We start from the raw sequence: 24,097 nt of genomic DNA on the forward strand, positions 1-24,097 counted from the left end.
TTTTGGTTTTTTGGGTTTTTTTTTTTTGCTTGTTTGGGTTTGGTTTTTGTTTTGGTTTGATTTTTATTTTGTTTTGGTTTTTGTTGTTGTTTGATGGGGGTTTTCTCTTTTTGGTTTTTTTTTTCTTCATAAGGATGTGAAAATTCCTATCCTCATAGAGCCAAGTAGGGAGGAGTGAAGGAGCCAGTAACTGACCATAGGAGCAGAGGAGGTGTGAGCATTCCTAACCCATCTGCTCAGGCCAAACCTACTTGGGACTGTTGCCAGGGAACCTGAACAGAGAATAGTTAAATCTCCCTAAAATTCACAGCGTGAAGCCCTTCATGGTGGAGAATGGCTCCAGACATCTTAGACAAGACCAAAACTGCAGCTCAATAGGGAAAATTTAAAAAGTAGCTATCAATACATAAAACTTTGTATAAAGAGGAGCAACCAAAGACTGGACAGGGAAACTATTCACATTACCCCAGACCTCTTTGTATGGCCAGACATAAGCCCAGTAAGCTGAGACCACCCTGGTTTGCTGACAAACCAGGGTTTGTCTGGCTTGCTGCAGAGAAGACTTCAAAACAGACAATCAAAAATTGAGCTGAGCTTGAAGGAACTGTGAAAATACAAAAGCAGCAGAGCAGCAGTGTGATGAGGATATGTGATATCATGGGGATTAATTTAAAAAATGTAAAGAATATTTTAGATTATTAAAATAACATTCTTATGCTGTCCGTCTCTCCATGTAGTATAAGCAGAAAATAGAATGGGGTGACTGCAATCACTGCAGTGTTAGTTTAAGACATGGAAACAATTGTAAAATATCGTGAATAACATTAACGTACAGCTGCTGAGATCTTGTATTTTCCTTCCTCACCATCAGAGATTTGATAGCAGTTTCTGTGCACACGCAATAAAAGTAGAATAAGTAGGCAGGTAAAAAGAAATTTACAGCCCATTCCCATCAAATAGTAACTCCCCAAAGTTTTAAAAGAGTTTATCAATTTTATGCTATTCCAAAATATTATTTTTCAAATTTTCTTTACCTTGAATTTACTCTTTTTCTATATTAAAAGTTTTAGAGGAAATAAATCTTTCAAGGAAGAACTGATAAAACAGGTAAGTTGTAACAACTGAATGATGTTAAACAAAAATCTAAACAAGGTAACCCAAAGGTGCTAAGCAGGATGTGGACAGTAAGTGTGTCCTCCATTCACATTTCACTTCTGTATTTTTTGTTACAGACACACCCAGGGTGAGAAAGCTTTTTCTCACATAGACAACAACCTTTACCCATATGATTACAAGTCTGAGATTAATTTATTTTATTCCCTTACATATCTCCCCAAGACAACCTCCTCTTGCCAGGCTGCAGGAAAGACCGTCTCATCTGGAACCTTCATCTCCAAACCTGAGTATTTCTGTTAATCACTGTTTGACTTGCACTGTGCTGCCAGCAGCAACCACCTCTGAGTCATTTTCTAACACTACAGAATGCAAACTGTGAAAGGAAAATCACCATCTAAATAAAACCATGAGAAAGTACTGATTTGTCACTTGCAATTAGACATGAGAGCCAGAAAATCCAGAGCTATCCACCCTTTGTACTAGCTCTAGTTAAAATTAAGCATTCCCAAACCAGCCCACTCGCAGCAAGAACAGAGAAAGCTATTTTTGATGGACTAGAAATACTAGAAGCAAAAAAGACTTTACAAGCAGTAAGTTTTAATAGCAGCATTTTGCAAAGGAAAAACTGAATATTTATTTTGGTGGGTGTTGATGGTCTGTGCGCATTGCTCCCTCTAGTGTAAAAGATAAAAAATCACAACAAACATTCCCCAAAAAATCAGATGGTAACAAACTTAAAAAAAAACCCCATTATTCTCTAGCCACGTTTTCCCCCTAAATATTTATAATATAATTGCTCATATTTTGATACAAGAAAAGACATTTTCACATTGTTTCAACCAACGATATGGGTCTCTCACACTTCTATTAACAGGAAATGATCACACCAGAACTGAGCAGTGAATGTGCAAACTTACACCTTGTATTTACAACTGTAACACTCCTCAAGCAGTTGGCAAGACTGAACGTGGTGTTCCTTTTTTTCTCTCCATTAGAGCACTAATTTCCACTCTACATAGTATTTATTACAATCATAGAAGAATGGTGTAAAATGTAGTGAAGCACATTCCAATACACGTGTTCATCTGACTACTGCATCTGGTTAGGCCCTAGAACTTGGAAACAAAACAGCTTTGGAGAGCAGACATCCTCTACTACATAGGAATGAAATCCCTGAAAAACACTCAAATCATACCAAAGACTGGCAAGTCTGAGAAATTTTTAGACTTTAACCCAATCTCAAGAGCCACTGGATGATACTGGATGTTGTCACAAGAGAGTATTGGAACAGCAGTAGCAACTGCTGCAACCTCCTCTGACAGGATCTGGGAAGAATTCCCGTGACAGTTTGCATCACATATCCAGAATAAAAATAAACTAGCCTTTCATGTCAGTTTCATCAAAAGAAGATGCAGCGTGCTTTGTCAGGATACTTAACAGGTTTCCTGTATCAGTAAAGTTTTCCAGCTGAAAATTCTCTTAAGTGCATACAGTCCCCTGTAAGATGAAGGCAGCACGTTTTCCTTCTCCAAGAACTGATGAAAGCATCTCTGAACAGGAAAGCCCTAAAATGAAACTTGGAAGTCCGGGCAAAATTAAAACTAATGCTTTCACTGGAGATTAAAAAGAACACCATTCCAAAATAATTAAATTAATGCACTGCTTTTGTTTACAAAAGATGAGCTCATTTTCCCCTCCTCCAATGCTGCCAGTGTGAGAAGCAACTGAGAATGCAGGAAGCCTTCTAATAAATCATGCTGCAACTGTATGTATACTTCTTTTTTTTACTGGCACTTTGTATTTCACAGGTATCAACATTCTTATCATGCAAGTACTATCATCTTCCAACTTCCACTGTGACTGCATTTCAGCTTTTCAAAGTGCAAGACAGAAAAAAAGCTTATTTCTCTGTGTGTCAAAATGAGGCTGTGAATCATTATCTAGTTTTGCACACACCAAATCTGAGTATATTTTGTGGAACCAGCCTGAAATAAAATCTGGTGCAGGGCATTTTTTTTAAAGCCTTTAACAAAGAGTCCTTACTGATGACAAGTGGTTGTACTGTCTCAACATTGCCCAAATTAAGTTCCATTCCCTTTAAAGAAGAACATGGTTATATGGCAGATCCTTGATGTCATTACACAGAAGCTTTAATTTAATGCAAACAACCAGATTTTCACTTTACCTTTGAAAAAGGATGTGGCTGTTGTGGCCATCAGACCAGCACACCTCAATGATGGTCCTTCCAGGGCACCTGCCATTTTCTCTAAAGCTGTGTTTGCTGTCAGGATTTAGAAAACTATTTGCTTGATCATTTGTGAAATTTATCCTACTCATCCCTAATTACCAGAGTCCATCACAGGCAATTGGTCTCAGCTAACTGGAACACCTCCTGAGCAAAGGGCTCAGTAAGGACAATGCTGGGTGCCACAGGAGAACAATCAGCTTCTTGGCCTAGTGCCTCTGGAACAGCTCAGTCATGGAGTAAGAAAATGGGACCTGCAGCAAAATCTCAGGGGCTAAATTCAGGACAAAATTTACAGTTGAGAAAGAAATTTTATTTCAAGCTTCTACGGGGGTATTACAAACAATAGAGAATAAAAACATTAAAAACTATTTAAAAAGTAATTGTCCCTTTAAAATAAAGATTCAAGCAGGTTTAACAATGAAGTATGCTATTCAATGAAGTTTTAAAAAAAAGATTTAAAAAGTATTGGTTTTGCTGTATTTGCTAATCCTTTATAAAAAAGCTGGGCATAAATACTTCGTGCATTCATATGCATTATTTGGTGTTTCATATTATATAACTTGGTACAGTATTTACGATATCACTGCAAAAGAGTTCAAACACAGTGCATTTATAAATAATGGAGCCATTATAAATCACATTGCAAACATACCTTGCCATTTTCATTGTTACAAATTCAGTATCTCAGTGAAGGTAGGAATAAAGTAGCTACAACAATCAATATCTTGACTTTATTTTTTTTTCTTTTTAATATAAAAATGCAGTTCTGGAAACCCACCCTCCTTCTTCCCCCTGCCCAAACATAATGCTTTACTTCTTAAAAATAAAAATAAAGTACTAATTCTATATACATCACATGTACCATACAAAAATGTATCCAAAGTTTCTATTGCTACCAAAGTGTTCTAAATTAAAAGTTACATAAATCCCCTCATTGGAAACAAAAGATTACAAGTTACCAAAAAACCAAATTACACACAAACCATCAAGTTATTTTATACAATTTCCAATACATTTTTTTCCCAAAGCAAGTTGTCTTCTCATGTGCCTGTATAAAAATGCATATCAATATATTTGTCAATTTCATTTTTCATTATAAAGCAAATTAATACATTTTCTACAATAAATAAAACACAGGGAGGCACACATATCAACAAAATTAAACCAATGGGAGATAAATGGGATATGGTTTTGAAAGAAATAATGTGCTTGCAGGCTTTAAGCCAGGTTTGTTTAAAACAAAAACAACCCTAAGTAATTTTGGGCAACAATGGAGTGTTTTTGGTGATTTGCAAGTGATGTACATAGTATAATTTTTATTGATGTCTTTCTCACAAAGTACCCTCCAAAATAACGCAACTTCCTTTCTTAAAATACATATTTGTAATTGTAAATTTACATCAATCTTAAATACGTGGTACTTTGTGCAAAGAGCAACAATTTACACAAACATTCAGAAGTCTTTTTCAGAAGCTACAGACCAAGGAAGAAATTATACAAGCAGCACCATACTGTATATGATTTAGGCAAACATATATTTGATGCCATTTTGATATTAGGCTTTAAGATCCACTAAACACCTTAAGCTGGAAGATGGTGCTTAGGTAATTTAACCTCAGAAAGAAAGAAAAAAAAAAAGTAAAAAGCATGGAAAGAAACAAAAACCAACTCCCTCCCCAGCAAAATTATAAAAGGAATTAAGGAGCTACTTCTAAAATCAGAATAAGTTAAGTGTTGAATATACATTTATGTACAATTATGAACACTATGAACAAGACATTTTAACAGGTTTAGTGGAAAATCCTCCAATCTACAACACAATAAAATAATTAATCAATATGGCAATGGTGATTTAGAAGAATTGCTCTACTATTTCAAGTTTGCAGAACTCAGCCACTGAATCAACAATTAAGGGGTTGTATCTTCAATACATTCTTTTAGACAAAGAGGTTCATTAGTAGAGTTCAAGTCTCTGTGGTATTTTTCATGCTTTGCTAGAGAATCTCTGTTAGTCAATATCACTGAAGTCACTGACTGGTTCTCCATGGACTCGACTCAGGTGATTCATAGCACGATCGAAAGCAATTCTTACTGCTTTTCGTATGCTTGAGTTACGTCCTTCCATCATTTTTAACTTGTCTATTGTCTCATCTATCCCAAGGGGAACCATTTTGGATTTGGGAAGCCACTGCCTGTAAGAAAAGGGTAAAAAATAAATCTGTTAAGTATAGAATGAAATCAGGAAGTTTGTCCAGAAATTTGAGGGCTACTATACCATGTCTCTCATATCACAGATCAACTTTACCATCTTTAAGAAAACAACACATTTTACAATAGTGCTTACTTGTCTTAAATATTTAAAGAACATGAAATATTAAGAAAATATCCTCCATAAAATAGAGAATACATTCCAATTCAATGATATGTACTTAGTAATTAAGTATCAAACAAAAATTAGTTGGAAATACTGATGCAGTTAAAGAACAGGTAGCAGCAACTAACAATGGATGTGGCTCGAGATTCACCTGACTGATACTGTTTCTCTGCATTCTTTCACTTGCATTATTACAAGGAGTATTCAGATTATGGTTTTTTGCCTTACACTTAAAGGATCTTGATTTGTTCTTTATGGGGAAAGCTAAACTGGCAAGAAGTTCTGCTTAGCATCCTTTTACCCTGCAGTATGAAATCTCACTAGCTACATATTCAGGGTACTTTTCTGTTTTAAGCTCCATAAATATCTTCAAATTCTAGGCATAGGGGAGTGATGATGGCAAAAGCTCTACATTCCATTCTTGTTAAAGGGAAAACATTCTAAATATTTACTTTAAAAGTATAAACTTAATTTTAATAAATGTTGATTGTAATCCTGTTTTCTTAAGTTACAGACATCAAGGAAAACAAAAATTAGGTAAATTAATGAACATCTATTAAGGTATGTTACTGTGGTCTGCAATCTCCATCCTACAAAAGGCAGAAGTCCTCCTGTTTAAAAACATTAGTGTGGGAGACCATTTTGAGCCGAATCAACAGGAAATCAGTCAAGTCTGCAAAAATTTTCTTTTAAATAAGTAAAACTGGCTACTGAAATATTTTCATTTTATTAAAGCACTCTAAACTACAGTCCTATTGTACTGAGCACACACACTGACATAAAATGGGATGGGTCAGTATAAGGACACAGACAGAACAGTAGGATAACAGCATGAAAAGCAGCAGTCTAACCATTATCAGTTTTAATATAGATCAGAGGAAGTTTTAAGAAGGTATTTTTAAAAGAAAGCTTTCCAAGTCCTCCAGATACAAGTGGCGAAGAACAAGAAGAAACAAACATGAAAATCCATACTGATACCTAAAAGTAAGCAAATTGAAGAGAAAACCTGACATATGGACAGATTTACAGTGAGCCTGACCTGTGTGGAAACCTGAAGAGGAGAGGGACTACAAAGAACACAGAAAACGAAGATACATGTTTGATGAAAGGTCGATGAGAAGTGTCCATGTCTAGGAAAAAAACCACCAAAACCTAAAACAACCCTAACAAGCAAAGGAACACAAACCCCCCTAATGTGTCTCCCCCTACCCTCCCAGAAAAACCCCACCAGCCCTAAAACCAAAGACCATGGAGGAAGGAAAGAGAATGTTTTGTTGTGTGAATTATCCCCCCTCAGGCTCTACACAGCAAATTGCTGATACCAAAAGAAACAGAAAAAGGACAGGTTTCATGAAAAAAATTTAGAAAAGGCTAAGCACTTCAAATAACAGTGTTAATAAAGCATTTAAATAAAGAGAGGTTAAAAATTCAAAGAAAATGCAATTGAGCATTGGTAGGAAAAGAGTTGTAATTCGGAAGGCAATGACGAATGATGATAGAGATAAATGTTAGACTACTACTTTGAAAAAACCAATAAAGCAATGAAGCAATATTATCAAGTTAATAAATGAAAGCAGCTTGTAAATAAAAAAGGCTGTTTAATGACTTATATTATTTTCTTCCGAACTAACCATAAAAAGGTATCTTTCAGTGACGATATACGCCTTAGTACAAAAATAGACTCAAATATGAAATTTTAACCTTACAGTTTATACTTTCATAGGAATGATATCCATGGAAAAATAATGTTTAAATTTTCTTCTAGACCAAAGGTACAGGTTCTTAAAATTTTAAGTCACCGCATCAAACAATACATTTCAATAACATACCAACTTCTTTTATTGTCAAAAAATAGTACTAAGAATAGTTTCTCGTCTGATTTGGTCTGCATTTGTTCTCCAATTTTCAGTACATCTAGAGGTGGCACTGGTATAGTAACACCGTTGTGATGGCCAGCAACACGAGGCATCTTGGGGTCAATAATCTGTAAGAGAGAAGAAAGGACAGTTCCTCATATTGAAAATAATTTGCAATACCTTCTTAAAATAAATTACATCAAGTTAACACAAAAAGAATAATAAATTAAACAGCCACTGAATATAAACTGACTTAGTGTTACACACAACTTTTTGACATAAGCTGAAAAGGCATAGTGGTGACCTAGTGGCAGACTTGACAAAAAGCAATGAAAAAAGTATTTTTTGCCCATATCAGTTCTTGAAAGTCCAGTCTGAATTCACTTAGAACAACTTTGAGACTGACAAGCAGGTTTCAGAATGAAGAAGTCAAACCAAGATTTCTAAAAGCTGTAACTGGCCTCAAATTCTGGGGTTTGAAATTCATATACCTTAATGAAACAACCTATGTTAAGGTGTAAGTATTCCTGTAAAATACATGCTCCATACTCAAACTCTGGAGTAAAAAGAAAAAAGAAAAAAAAAAAAGAAAAATAAGAAAATAGAAAAAAAAAAGGCTATCACTTTCAAAATATATCCAATTTAATGACTCAGCCTTTGGCAAAACATGCAGTTACACTCACAAAGTCTCTCTAAACAAAACTTGAGGGGAGAGGGAATATGCTGCTAACATTTAACTAATCATCCTGATGGAAAAACTCCTTTGTAGGCAGATCACACCATTACGAAGTGCTTAGCTTCCACCCAAAGAAAAGCTTTCACTCCATTCCTGTTCCACCCATCTCCTACTATACAAACTCCTGTAGTTTTTCTAGCATCCACACTGTAACCAGTCTTAAGCCACAGTACACGGACTTTGGGAACTAAATGAATAGAAAGCCAATACTGTGGGGAGCTTGCAGAAGAATTTTTCTCTCCTGACAGAGGTTTAACTCCTCAATCAACTTATCCCTTTCTCAGTAACACCAGTGCTGACATAAAGGAGAAGGCAGAAAAGTAACCTTTTGGTCTTCATCAGCGTAAGTCTAGCACTAACACATTTCATGAGACAATCAAATCCTCAAATTTTCAGCATCTGACCCAAGTGTCTTTCAGTCACTCACGGAGGGCACTTAAAACTCAAGTGCTCTGAATGTCACTTCCAGAGGTTTTAACCTGACTCACTGATTACATTTCCAGTTGTCCTCAGCACACATATATTAAACCTCAAGATTGTCATATATAAATCAAGCCAGTGTATGCACTGTTCGTATAACCCCAAAGGCCAGAAGCCAAACACCTTATCAACATTTTCTCTGCAAGCTTTGATGTAAGTAGAACTGTGTCTCTTTCTCCTATATTAACATACACATAAATATCTCCTATATTAACAACAGCTTTAAGTTTCCAGCACATAATTCACAATTGGCTGCAGTCAATTTATTCCAACTATTGAGTTTTTTATTTCTTTAATGAGCTGCAGAATCAAGAATATTTTTATACTCATTTTGCAGCAGAAATATATATAATGCAGAAACAAAGACTACTGAGGCAAGTGTGCTAGTTTTAGCTGGGATAGAGGCAATTTTCTTCACAGCAGCTGGCATGGGGCTGTGTTTTGGATTTGCGCTGAAAACTGAATTGACAATACAGAGATGTTTTTGTTAATGCTGAGCAGTGCTTACACAGAGTCAAGGCCTTTTCCCTTTCTCATACTGCCCCACCAGCAAGGAGACTGGGGATGCACAAGAAGTCGGGAAGGGACACAGGCGGGACAGCTGACTCCAACTATGCCACAGGACATTCCAGACCATATGGCATCATGCTCCACATACAGAGCTGGAGGAAGAAGTAGGAAGGTGGGGACATTCAGTGTAGTGTGATGGTGTTTGTCTTCCCAAGCCACATGTGATGGAGCCCTGTGTTCCTGGGGATGGCTGAACACTTACATGCCCATGGGAAGCAGTGAATGAATTCCTTGCTTTGCTTTGCTTGTGTGCACAGCTTTTGCTTTCTCTATTAAACTGTCTTTATCTCAACCCACAAGTTTCCTCACTTTCAGTCTTCCAACTCTCGCCCCATCCCATGGTGAGTGAGCAAGTGGCTGCAGGAGGCTTAGCTGCTGTCTGGGGTTAAACCATGACACAGGAGTATTGCACATTTCAAAGGACAGGCAGGGTAGCAGAGATTATTGACTTACAGTCTGATGTTGCAGTAACTTTACAAACTCAATGCATGTAAAGAGGGCAGAATAAGCCACCTTTATTCAACCTGAATTGGAAATTACCAATTAACTTAAGTTTGTGCATGGTGTTTTCAGACCAGAAACAGTATCACCCCCTCCAGGAAGCTGGGTACTTACCAGAGCTGGGTAAGAGGGATATCCACTGCATTTGGCCCATACTACTTTTAGAGGCTCAAGAACAGATGTTGCAGCATCAGTTGAAATCCACATACTGCTATGCCCAACTTCTAAGAATGAAGAAATATAAAATTAAAATGTTCTAGAATGAAACTTCAGACAAATCTGCCATTCTTGCTTTCCTAATCAATAGCTCATGATCCTTAGAATCCAAACACTAATACCAACTTTAACACACATACCCATAAAAACCGGGTAGTGTTCATAAGAGCTCTTTACATGATAGTAGTACTTTATTCCAAGCCTAAAGATAAAGCCTTTATCTTTAGAAACTTTTTTAGACACTTCTAGAAATAGCATATCTTAGAACATATTAATTCTTAGGAAGTGCTTGCCAAATTCCAGTAATCCTTTCCCTTTGAAAAAGCTCCAAAGAAAACATAAAATTATAGCACTTCAAATGACAGTTTCTTTTACAATTGTGACGACAATCCTGTCAAAGAGGTGATGATTTTGAAGATGCAAGTTGCATGGTATGTTTCCAAGTGCTGGATACCTGGATACCCATACAGAGATCAGCACCTGGTAACTCAACAATACTTGTCTGGTACACCTTTCTTTCTTATGCCTGAGTTCTTACATGCATTTTAGTTTTTATTTATTTTTAACAAGTTCTCTTGGTCTCTCTGCCCTGCCCTTTCCTGCATTCAACTTCAAGAACATCAACAAGTTTCCAGGCAGCAGCACTAGTGTTTTATTTCTTCTCAAAAGGTAGGGTAACAAACAACTCAGTTTATGTTACTGTGCACTTCTACCAGTTCCTTCATTTACTTCCCCATTGCTCACCAACAGTCTGAAGCCTCAGACAGGTTTAAGCCTTTCAGTTGACCAAAACACAGCTGGTCCCCAAGATACAGTCCAGAGACTGGTCAGAAGACAGTGAGTTATAGTCTCAAGACGGAACTGGGGGTGGTGATCAAAGGGGAAAAAATTATCCAAGTTCATAGGCTGTAAAGGTGATGCAGCACTCCTTGTATGGGGAAACGTGGTACCAAGATACAGTTCAGGGGCTGCAGCTGCCATTTCTCTTAGCAGTAAGCCAATATGTGATAGAAGTAGCTCTCTACTTGCCAAAATACAACTTACTCCTCAATTCTTCTCAGTCCACTCCCATTTCAAATGGGCATTGCTTATTTATAGTGAAAGGTGGCATGCAGATACATGTTCTATCTCAACATTACAAAAATGTACTAGGGGGAAAAAGTGGTTTAAGACCTTTTAAAAGTAGAAACAGCAGGAAAGAAGTGTTTAAAGTGATCACATTAAAAATTAGTTCAGTCATTCTGCACAGTAAGCTCTATTTCTCCGCTCTCTTAGTAACAGTTTATGAAGTATTCACATGGCAGTTAGAAAATGCCACGAGGGTTTCAATTTATGCATCCTTCATCCACACAAAGTTTTGATAAATAATATTATAGAACTGTATCTGGTACATGAAAACAGCGCAAGCCCCCTTCTTCAGGACAGCTAACAAGAATGAAACCTACACTATTCTCAGCTGCAAAGAAAATAGTATTTTAATGCTGAATAGAAAATCATACACAAGCTGACAGGATGCATTCAGCCAGACTCAGAGACTTCTCAGGTGTATATAGAAGTTAAAGTCTTGGAATTCTTCCTAGTCAGAATTTTTTCAACAGGGTAGTAAGGGATTACTAATCTTGCACATATGATTACTAATTTTCTTTTACAAGATCTGTAAAAGAAAACACCTCTTCTTCTTTCAAAACCTTTTTATTTCCTCAAGCTAGGAGAGACAATTAATCAAAATAGAGTCAGATACTATTCTTTTAAAAGTCTTTAAAGAGTCAAAAGCAGAATCCAGTAGTTTCAGAAAGGATACGAACAACACTTTCAGACTGCTTAATGTATTTAAGCAGTGAAAATAAGAATGTTAGAATCTGTCAAATAAACAAACAAAATTATAGTTACACAATACTGTTAAGAATACAATTATTTATAGTTACCAGCTGCAATTCTTGCTGCTTTGGCATAGTTTCCATTTTCAATGCATGATATCAATTCACTTCGGTCTTCCAGTGTGTGTCTCCGTATCAGGGCAGGTTTACCTTTACCACACTTCGGTAGACTGAAACTACAAAAGTATTAATATTAAAACCTTACTTGATAATTAATACTGTTCACTACAAATCAAAATTTTGAACAAGAATTTAAATTTCATCAGTACAAAGTAAAATCAGAGGCGCAAGCTCTAAGAATATTTTGTGTAACAAATAGAAACAACTACGTAAAAGCCAAACCCCTGATTATTTTCACGCACAGAATTGCCTGGTTATCAGCAAAAGACAGTTCCACTGCTCCAAAAGCTCCACTACATAGAAAACACAACCATTCTCTCTTTAACTTTTCACTACTAATTCCAGTCTTTCAATTGTGAAATCTCTATTCTCGAAATGGGGTATTTGTTCTCTACACACGTGAATTTTCTTCAAGAAATCATAGAATATGAATAACAATTATAGTGACAATTTGATCTAGAATATCACATTTAAAACAGATGCAATATTAAATTCTCTTTGTTTCTGACAGCCTGTTTGACGTGACTGCATTAACACCATACCCTTAGCATTAATAAAGTCCTCTTTTTTTGTCTAAATGATTCACCCTATACTCTCCTGTATGCCCCATCCTCATAGTTCAGGACTGGAGAGCTACCTTTTAACTAGAGATTAGTGCTCTCTCAGAAGACACACCACTGGTGATGCCTCCAAAACCATATTATCAATGGTGGCAGAGGTGTCCCTTCTGACAGTCCTGCCTTTAACAACAGACTCCATGGAATGAAAGTCAATAGCTGGTATACAGTTACTATCATCACTGTAGTAACTACCCAGTAATCCACAGACTGACAACCTACAGTTCCAAAGCTATTGAACTACCTTTTCTGTGTACAATACTCTGCTTTGTAACACACACATTTTTAGCATTCCAGATTAGGAAGGTAATTAAACCAAGATACTATATGCACTAACATATCTGTATCTTGACAGAGCAAGAGAAGCACAGTCAATTTAAAAATATAACTGCCTGGATCTGCAATAACCTGAATTCAACAGAAGAATCCTAGCAATCCTGAAAGGCATCTTAGATCTGACATAACCAAAAAAATTGAAATGTACTCTTTTTTCCAAAATTTATGCATATCCTCCAATGTGGATCACAAGCAGTACAGAAAACTGATATACCCAGTCTCAAATTTGTATTTAAGATTCACAGTTTTACCTTGAGTTACACAAGAGACTGTTACTAGATGAAATACTAGATTCTGATGCACAGCGGCGACGAGGTTCAACTTTTCTTCCTGGAGTATCATCTAATGCTCTCTCTTTACTTTCATCTCCAAAACCATTTGACAGACCTGCAGCATAACACAAAAAATGAACTGCATCAAACTGGAAACCACAACATTTTCATTAACAACTTTTTATATGCACAATGTATTATTATTGTTTTGTTTTTCAAGTATTTTGGTGTCATGAAAAAGAACATGAATATTAACAAAATATTTAATTTCAAAAAAGCATGATAAATAGGAAATTCCTGTTGTCCAGATTTTAAAGAAAGGATGAACATTTAGGTAAGGTACCAAAAAAACCAAAGCACAGAGATTGTAATAGTGGAAATGCCAAATGGAGTATCAAATCAGTCTTTGCTTGTAATGCTTCCAACTACTAAAATAATCAGGCTGCAAAAGCTGAGTAGAAAAAAAAACCCCAAGAAAATAAAATCTTACAAATCAGGCAGATTATCAAGACAACAAAAGACTCATTTGAACTCTATAGCAACTCTATAATCTTTAAAATACTTTTCAAACAATGGAAGTAAACACTGGTATGGATTTCTTTGTGACACTATCTACTTCTTCCTGGTAGTCTTTCCACTTTCGTAAATTCAAACTGACTGACATGAAGGTTTCTGTCACCAATAATCAATAATATACACATTACTATTTTTAATTAGTCTTCCCCTAACACAAGTTTATAGACATTGAAGGATATTACATTTTAATTCCGTAACTGTAATGAAAACATTAAAAAGGCTTTTGTATTACAAGCTACTTATTTGATGGTCTGTTGCCATTCTTGCTCTGGGTTTGCTATACAAACAGTATAGTCCTTATTAAGTCATTTCTATACCTCAATGAACAAACAAATGAAGAGTTTTAAGATGGCATTCTGAAGACTTTCCAGGGTGTGTGGGAGAGTGTGTGGGGGTGTGGACATAAGGACTAACAAGGAAAGAATCCAGCAGAGACTCTAGAATATCATCAGAAATGCACTCACTAAAGGCAATGGTACCAGCCTGCAGTCGGCTACTGCAAGCTGTAGGCTACAAAGAGAACAAAATTTTAACACAAATTCAATTCTGAACATGCCACTCACAACACAAGAAAGAGCTACCCATCCCAGCCATTCTACCACTACCAAAGACTTGAAGGCCATCATGATCATTGTACATTCAGACACAGTCAAATTAGATTATGTAACTTCATGGGCCCCTCCACAGAGCATTGCAGTAAAAAACAATTACAGCAGAACTCCCCGTATTAAGTTTAATTCTTCCAGTCTGTTTGCTGTGAAGACCTCTGCAAAGAAGGCTGACACCTAAGGAACTTGAGCTTAGCACATTACTTTGTACAATCTAGTAATTTTTCAAGCATTTCCATACAATGACTTAAGGAGGTTTTCCCTCCACCCCAAGAGACCTTCCATTTGGATTATCAAAATGATTTCAGATTTTTAAGAGAAAAAAGAGAATTTATTTAATGTTCTGAAAGATTTACATGTAAGCATTCTCTTTCATTGTCATTTAGTTGACAATGTAAATATTCATTCAAGAACATCTGTTTTGTAACTCCTGTATTCGTCTTTGATAGTCTACAGAAGAAAAATTATAAAGGTAGCACTGTCCTGAGTGTTAAGCACCAAACTATTGATCAGTACTATTGATTAATCTTGTTCTCACTCTCAGCAAGTTGATATCTGCAGACTGAGGAGAAGCTGGGTCCTAGACTGAGCTGAAACAGAATATCCTTTATGAGAAAGTGTATAGGGGAATTTAAGTTATCACAGTACATTTCACATGGCATTTGAAATTAAAAGCTGAAAAAGCATTCTGCAAAGGACATCTCTTAGGTCTCTGCAAAAAGACGTAAAATATAAGAATAAAAATATTTTTTATTCTTCAATATCCTGTCCTCACTTGTCTTTCAAGGGAGGTGTACAAACTGTTTTGTTTTCATCCTACCACAAGCCAGAGACACATTACTCAAGTTATCGCTCAGGCATCTAGCTAACGTGAATCAGCTATCAGCAGAAACAAGTCAGATCACAGACTGAATTTTAAATAGAAAGACAGATCAAGTAATGGCTGCTGCCAGAACAAGAGCACAGTTCACGCTTCCAGTGGACTGTGAAAGTGGAAAGAAGTACCTGCATTGTAAGAGCATGTGTAAATATTTAATCATATACAAACCAAAAATGACTTGGGTACCTATCTCTGTATACACTGGTTTTGTAAATATATGCACACACAGGACAGAAGTGCTTCATATTTTTATTGCTTCAATCAGTTTATGACTGTGCTGTCACCAAAATGACATTTTGGCACTCAGTCCCTGGCAATGGTGTCTTCTCATTGTCACCATGTCAGTACCAAGGAATATGTGGTCATGGTATGGAGCAGCAACCATGTGATCGCCTGATTTCTGATGTTAAGGAAAAAGGGATACAACAGAAACATGCAATGGAGACAGCTCTCTGTGGTGGCAGTCCAGCCTTATTCTAGATTTATTACAACCTGTGAGTTTAATGACTCATTTAATTCACTTAGGATTACAGTAAAAAATGTTTTCTCAATCTGCAGAGTGATTACTAATGGTGGTGTCCTGGTTTCTGCTGGGATACAGCAAATTTTGTTCCAAATAGCTGGTACAGTGCTGTATTTTGATTTGGTGTAAGAATAATGTTCATAACACACTGATGTTTGAGTTGATGAGTAGTGCTAAGAATAAGTCAAGGAATTTTCAGTGTCTCATGCTCTGCCAGTGAGCAGCTGCATGAGAAGCTGGGAGGGAGCATGGCCACGACAGCTGATCCAAACTGGCCAGAAGGATATTCCACACCATGGAGTGCCATGCCTCATAGACAAACTGATGGGAGTTGGCTAGGAGGGGCTGATCACTGCTGAAGCATTGGGCCAGGCATTGGTCAGTGGGTGCAAAGCAACAGTGCTGTGCATCACTTGTTTCTCTTGGGTTTCATGCCTCTTTTTCCTATTATTATTACTACTATATTTTTTTTTGTTTCAGTTATTAAACCGTTCTTAGCTCACAGGTTTTACCTTTTTCCAATTCTCATCCTCATTCCACCAAGGGGAGGGAGGAGCAGGGAAGTGAGGGAGTGGCTAGGTGGTACTTGGCTGTCAGCTGGGGTTAAACTAAGTAGGTAAGTGGGGAAAAAAACCCAAAACATTTTTGACAAGTAAGGAATACTAAAGTGCCAAAGAATTTAGAGCTTCCAAGACATATTTCTCTCTTGCTTGTGGAAGTATGAAAAACAAAGAACATGCAAGCTATCAGAAGGAATCATTTTCCTGAGCATCAAGCCCCAAATGACAGGAGCTTACACAAGCCATGAGACTCAAGTTTATACAGTTCACATTTCAGAAGTTATAAGGAACATGCATTATTTTAGGAAAGAAAAACCTCAATGTTTATTTTAAACAAAACACACTCACATCTAGTCATAGACGAAGCAGTTCGCAAGTGACCTTGTCATTTGCCAGAAAAATCCAGGCAATAAAATCTAAGCGCATTACGGTAGTAGCACTGATGTGCAAAAAAAAAAAAATCAGAAATACTACAGAATTTGGTTGTTGTTATATCATTACAAAACTATTTTCTACCATGAATCATGAAACACCCAATGACCTGTAGCTGCTAGAGCAAGTGAAATTGAAGATCTCCACTTGCCCTAAGGAACATGTGTTTTATTGAATCAGTAGATATAACTAAGAAGGTCAAATACAAATGAAGAAAATCCATGAGATGTTAACTCATCCTGCTTCCAACATTCCAAAAGCTCATGATTTTGTTAGATCAAATGAGCTTCCTCTATAGTCACGGAGTGAAGCTTTATGTCAGGTACTGAACTTCTCACACTGCCTCACCAGCACCACTGAATGACAACCCTCTCTTTCCCCTAAAGCCTAAGTCCTAAAGACTAAACTAAAGGCCTCTCATTAGCAGTTAATTTCTTTCCCCCCCCCCCTCTGTTCTTAAGTTTCTTCAAAAAAACAGTCCACTCTCAAGAGGCAGAACTTAACTTTTTTCAATTAAAAAGGGATTCTCAAACAATGAAGTCTGCTATCAATCTTAAATGCAGGGTTAGTGCCACTTCTGATCTTCAGCTAAACTTCAATTTGCATGGAAAATTTACTGCCTTGTCAACTACAGCACACAACACAATCATTCTGAAAATAAAGAAATGCTAACTAAGAAAATAAAAAAGGCAAAGATGATCAGACTGATACTTGTTCACAGGTCTCTCACTGCACTGAAAACTGTATTTATCAGGCAAAGTTTTAACTTTTTCTCAACGGTGCCAGTTTGCTGTTAAGCTGCAATTAAAACTTTCACTGACTACCTGCATCAAGCAAGTTACAATCTTGCTGCCTATACCAAATTAATGGAAGCACTAATGGAAGAATTAATGGAAAAGGTAATTCCCAAAAGAGAGCAGAAGTCTGGAAAAAATAGTAGAGGAACAAAGCTCAGGATAGTCCAAAGAGCTGCACAGCATGTCCATGAATGTACAAAATGTTGCCACAGAATACAGAATTGTACACTTCAGACTGTAACCACATCTTACAGTTCTGCTGAAACAAAAATAAAGCAAAACTTGTACGAAATTATTCTAAAGCAATTAAAACTGTACTATGCATAGTTTGATGAAAAACCAAGCACATCTTACACAAGTAAGATGAAGTGCTCTACTAAAACTAGACCTGAAGGGCTGAGGTTCAACCACTAAAAAAACAGGGAGCATTCAAAAAATGACTGCACACAGTGCACCAGCACTTATATAACACTAAAGTCTCATTTTCAGTCACGACTTGTGCACTTACCCAGAACCAGTGACATTACCCTTCATTAAAATATATAAACAGTAGAGGAAAATGTGTATCTTATTTTAAAAACCGTTTCTTTCTTGGTAGGTTTCACTTCTCCAAGGAAGATAAGATTGTTCTTTTGCGGAAGGGAAGAAGATGGAGATGCAGCATTCTTAACTGATCTGCTCTCACAGAACTTGTTCTGGGAATAAGAATGCTGGGACTGGTAAAACTCTGCTACCAATCTGTGTCACATATACTACAACACGTACAACTTTGTAACTTACGGAAATGGGGCAATCTATTGAATGAAGAGCATAGCTTCATTTATGTCAAAGACTTCCTCCAAGAGTGTTCATTTCTATTTGTTTTTTGTTTTAAGGATGGCTGGTGTCTCCAACATGATCCAAATTAATTACTTCAAATGTAATTGTCTTTCTGCGTTCCAAAATGATCATTTAATTGAATTCCATTCCATGTTGAGGATAATAGAAAATAATTAGGATCCAAAGAGATAAATACCCAGCATGATATTAGTTAATATGAGAACCTGGAAGACAGTGAAAAAGCCATTAAGTCTCTCTGAAAGGAAACAGAGCTTTCAAATAAATAAGCCATCCTTACAGCAGCGTCCAGAGACAGTGAGAATGACACAAGTGTCCCACATATTCTATCACTAATAGCTAAGGATTCTAAAGGGACAATCTAAGTAAGTTTCAATTTGATTCAGGCCTCTTTTTTGAAAAATACTTGAAGTCATTGAAAGCACAGAATACAACCTCCATGGGAAGGATAAGCATCAAGAACACAGTTTAGAAATGTATCTAAAAATACCTCCAGTAAGAGTAAAAATGGGGATGTCATTGATTTAAGGGGATTTATACTACAGATATGTAAACAAAGGATAAAGGAGTACTTTAAAGTAATAAATCATTAGAAGTTACTGTATTCTTAACAGTGCAACCCTTGAAAATGGGCAGACTAGAGAAACAGGAAGCCATCCACTAGGTTTTTTTAAAAAGTGGCCTTAAGAGAAACCCTTTAAATGTTACTTCAAACAGTAACTTCTGGAGTGCAGTAGGAGTATTAGACACAATTCTTCTTTTCAGAATACACAGATGAATATTAGAGCACATCAAAGTTTCCAGTGCTTAAAACAGTCTTCAGGATGCAGAAAAAATGGAAGCCAGTTACTTAAAGACTACAAAGCCTGGTGTGAAGAGTCCCCTTGGAAATAAAGCTTTTAAAATTTGCTTAAAGCTTGGTCATGGCTAAAGATAGCAAAGACAGCTCAATATGAGCCCATGATGGGGCACCTACATACCAAACAGCATCAGCTTTCAAGATCCTAACCACAAAATTTTAACCTTTAAAGGTTTAAGTGACACAGAACAAATAAGGTTTGGTGGCTCAATGACTAACCTGTTTGATGGGTTCCAAAAGAATGCCAAAGAATTTATCTTGTAACTACTAATTTTCTTCAAATCTGGAAGTAAGAAGTGTCTCTGTCTAATCAGATGAAAGTCTGCTATAACAGCAGAATCTGATTTGCACAACAGAAAGGAAAACTGATCAACATTTAATAACTACAGCTTCCATAAGATAAGGATCGTAAGTTGCTCTGCACTACAACAGGATCATTGTACTGTAGGATGATTGTTCAAGGCATTTTAAAATATGCAAGTGGGAGGCAACCTTAGTGGAGGAGTTTGAAAACACTCCAGAAAACTCTGAAATGAAAAAAGAGCATACAAGCAGAAAAACTTCTCAAAAAAAAAATTTACAACTTCTTCTAAGACAGTATCAGCTGTTCCAGTGGTATAGACTGCTGAAGCAGTATAGTAGAAAATGCCATTAAAAAGTGCACTCACAAAATCTGAAAAATTCAAAACTAACTTTACAAACTGAATTCTTGAATCAGTTTTGGTTTATGTAATTCATGACATGTAGAACACACACAGATGATTGTAAAATACAAGTTTTAAGTGACTGAATCACATACAGACCAATGGTTTGTCATTCAGGATCCAAGAAATTACTATAGAAAGTCAGTAATATTTAGGATCATTTACTTCTAATTACCTTGGCAAAAACTACTTAAGAGGATTTAAGTTCAGAATCTTTTTTCCAAACATTTTTTACTGATTTACGCACAAAAAGTGAAGATCCTTAAGAAAGAAACAAATTTTTGTACACATTTTCTGTTTGAAGATTTTTACTCTCTCACCTACAAAATCATGTTATAAATAAAAAAACCTCAGAGACGTCTTAAAGACTTAAATCAATAAAGAGGATTTTAATTCTCAACTCATACAATGAAAAAGCATGGTAATTATTTATCAATATACTGCATGAAAAACCTAGTGCCTAGCAGTCTTTCAGAGCAACCCAGCAGGACTTGTACCTACAAAGGGAGGCTACAGATTAAAATCTACAGGATTTTATACAAAGCATTTATCAACACATTTTTTTTTCTTCATTGAAAGCAAAGTTTTCTCTGTAATTGTGAAAAAACAACTTTTGGGTATGGTATCCAAAGAAAAGGAAACAGATGTACAGAGAACTCCAGAGCTCTCATATGTAAGCAGGTCCAGCTATCCTATTCTATTAAAAATAAAACAAATAATTTAGCATTTATTTTTCTTCTACAGATATTTAGGAAAACTGGCTCTTAATTTTTCCTTTTTTCTAGGACAGGGAACAGAAAATGAAACTCAAGTTGCTACTCGAAAGAAAGATCATGGCACAGATCTGCCACGCCTGAGATGACATACAGGACACCACAATAAACTGAAAATCTTTTAATTACTTCAGTAAATTACACAGCTGCATTCCTGGTGCTAATTTTCCAGGCCTTTTTTACCTTGAGAGGTATTTCATGCAGTGAGATTAAAACTTCACGATTCAGTATAAAAATTCAGTGCTTTACAGACTCCTTTTATGATAATTTGCTGTGTACTTGAGGAAGTACATGACCTGAATCCTTTGAGACTGCAACATCATACTAAAAAATTATACCAGCCTAGCAAAAATTAACAGTGCTTGCTATCCTAAGATTGTCTTCCAAGCTTCATGGACAAGAGCTGCAAAGACCAAATGAGATGTTTCACTGCTCATGCAGTCAACCTGACAGTGCTTGAAGCATCATCAGGTGAAGGTAATCAAGAGCTATTAAATATCAGCCCAGCTTTGCTATTTCTAGGCAACACTGAACAAAAGAGTTAAAATAAGGCTGACTTGCATGTTCATATTTTTGTGTCTAAGCAGATGAATCCACAGTTGCCTTTTCCCCCTCAGATCTGAAGTGCATTTATCTTCCACAGAATTCTTTTAGAGAACTCAGGAGTTAGCCATGCTTATAAGCTGAAGGTAGGTTCCCAGCATTTGCCTTTGTCTCCATTTTTCCCAATGACATGCTGTTAGGAAGTAATTTTTAAGCATTAATACAGCTTTGGAAGGAAGGGAAAAAGGAAAATCCAAGGAAGAAAACTGAATAAAAGTAAGGAGAAGAGAAAACAAAAAGTGGGAGCATTACCCCCACATTAGGACAGCATGATGTGTCAAAGTGACAGCATGACCAATAACCACTGTTCTGGTAGCAACAAAAAAATGCAACTTTGCTTCAATTTCACCCATTCTTGAGCACTACATGTTTCTTTGCTAGCAGTATCTTCTTAATGCGTACATTTCCCCTGTGCACGCCAAAGAAACTACACCTGGGTACTACAATGGGAAACACAAAGGAGAGCTATCAATGAAAACTGTCCCAAAACACTGGACTGCATGTATGACACAGTGAGCAACTACATGCTACCAGAATTACTCTTAATGGAGGATATCCCTCTGTGCATGCAAATACATAATCTAATCTGTTCTCACTGAGTGGAAAAAGGGGAAAAGGAAAAAAACCCCACAAACCCACCCACAAACCTTCTCTGAGAGACATTAATTCACAGTCAATCATACTGTGTAAAGTGTCCCACTCTCTCCACTCACAGCAGAATGGGCCTTAAGCAACTGGTACTTTTGCCTGCCAGGTTCAGTGCCTGACACTACTGCTGGAGTCACTGCATTAACCTTTTCTCTTGTCCATCCCTTAAATCTGACCTGTAGTTGAGTATGTGGGGGTTGGACTAGATAACCTTTAAAGTCTCCTTCCAACCCAAACTGTTCTTTGATGTTCCAAACAGGTCAGTTGACTCGATGCACTTTTATACCTTATTATGTCTGTTAAGAGGGGACTTCATGATATCTAAGCCCATGAATTTGAAGGTACATCAACTATACTGAGCCCTAACATCATGGCAAGTGTCTTCTTAAATAAATTAAGAACACACTTACAAAAAGCATAGCATGAATCTCCAAATTCACTAACTTTTTTAATATCTTCAATAAATCCCACAGTTCTGTTTACCATCTGCACCACAGAGAAAAAAAATAGTCTTAAATGTCACAGATTAAGCACATAGGGGACTATGACATTTAATTTTTTAGAATGCCAAACCTGGTCCAAGAAATGAGCTAAGTATTAAAAAAACCCTAAAATAAAAAGCAGTACAAGACTACAGTAAAAGTCTCCACAATTCCTACAGCATCAAGAAAAACATAAGGGCATTCAGAAATATTTCTTTATTGTTACAGAAGTTTTGGTTATAATCATCTTAGAAAACACAACAATTGCAAGTTGGGTGCTAATAATTAATATCTTAAAAATAACCCAAAAGACATAATTTTAAAAGAAATTAACATGTTTAAGACAGAAGAAAAATTTCCAGAATACTAATGCATAATGTACCTTATGCATGCACACACTTCACAAGCCTCAAAAAGAGCACAAACTCGCCATTTATCCAGGTGTTCATCAACCCCCACCATTCTCAACTATCCTGCTCAAAATTCCCTCCATTTTAATAACGTAAACCAAGAAACATGGAAAGGATTTTTCACAGTCAGGAAGTTAATATTACGATTATTTATATCAAATAAAACCAAAAGGAACACTTACATTCTTAAATGTAATTGCACTGACTGGCATGACAAGGTTTCCCTCCCTGTCTTTCTGCCTTATGCACTTACGTTACTCAACATGTATTACAAAAACCCTCCCCTATCTCTCAAAAGGTTCCCAGAAATGCAATTGGGAGAAATTTCCACAGGGCTGCTAGAACTCCATCTAAAGTCCGAGTGGAGAAAAACCAAACTAAGAAATGCAGCAGGGTTTGGGGTTTTTTTCCCTCCTAATTTCCCTCCTTAATTTGCTTTATTTTCTTAACAAATGGTCTTGAGCTCCCCAGTGGCCTTTTAACCCATTAGAAAACCAACCAACCAAACTTATCCTGACAACTCAGCAGTCAGTCTTACACTGACTAATTTAACAAGCCAGGGAATAATTCCTTTTAGGCCTTCACAATCTCCAATATTTTGTTTGCAAATACACCTGAAAATGCTGTATGTTTTCAAACTTCCTGAAGTCAGGCAGCTGAAGTTATTGGACATCACTAAGTGCTCAACTAACTAAATTTCAAATCAGACTTCACATGAAACAATCACTGTGCATTTAAATTAATCAACACCAGTTGAATACAGAAAAAAACACTCAACTGTTTTTAGATCTTGGAAAGTACACGACATTTGTGCTGGTTTCCTGCTGAATCGTAGCTCAAGATAGCTGCCAACTGCAAATTGCTTAAATTAGTGTGGAGACACAAATTTGAGATTAACATGAGGAATAAAATTTCCTATGTGAAAGCAAAATGTTTGGCTGCAAACAGGAAAATTAATCAAAGGAATAAGAGCTGATAAGCTGCCACATCTTATGCTGAACCATATATGCTTAAAAAACAAGACACTATTAAAGAACAACAACAACATTTTCAGGTATATATTAATTGGCTAAACTGTTTCTATCC

At 36.4% G+C, this 24,097-nt stretch overlaps 1 protein-coding gene across 5 annotated transcripts in view; it reads right to left on the reverse strand.

Moving 5' to 3' along the window:
* Positions 1-3,652: 3,652 nt before the first annotated feature.
* The window catches only part of BRD1 (bromodomain containing 1), a 55,508-nt gene continuing 35,063 nt past the window's right edge, over positions 3,653-24,097 (reverse strand). For 4 of the 5 annotated variants that reach the window (XM_085041541.1, XM_085041538.1, XM_085041534.1 and 1 more), the window contains 5 exons: positions 13,299-13,434; positions 12,023-12,150; positions 9,996-10,105; positions 7,568-7,722; positions 3,653-5,556 (listed from right to left, as the gene is read on the reverse strand). In XM_085041541.1, the coding sequence (XP_084897667.1) occupies positions 5,373-5,556; positions 7,568-7,722; positions 9,996-10,105; positions 12,023-12,150; positions 13,299-13,434 (713 nt within the window). In that variant the 3' untranslated portion in view covers positions 3,653-5,372. Of the gene's footprint in view, positions 5,557-7,567; positions 7,723-9,995; positions 10,106-12,022; positions 12,151-13,298; positions 13,435-18,475; positions 18,739-24,097 lie in introns of those variants that run through there. The other variant, XM_085041543.1, reaches the window with a different exon arrangement.

The sequence above is a fragment of the Lichenostomus cassidix genome, chromosome 1Aa (genome assembly GCF_008360975.1).
Source record: "Lichenostomus cassidix isolate B80296 chromosome 1Aa, HeHo_3.0, whole genome shotgun sequence".
In the NCBI taxonomy this organism is placed as follows: Eukaryota; Metazoa; Chordata; class Aves; order Passeriformes; family Meliphagidae; genus Lichenostomus; species Lichenostomus cassidix.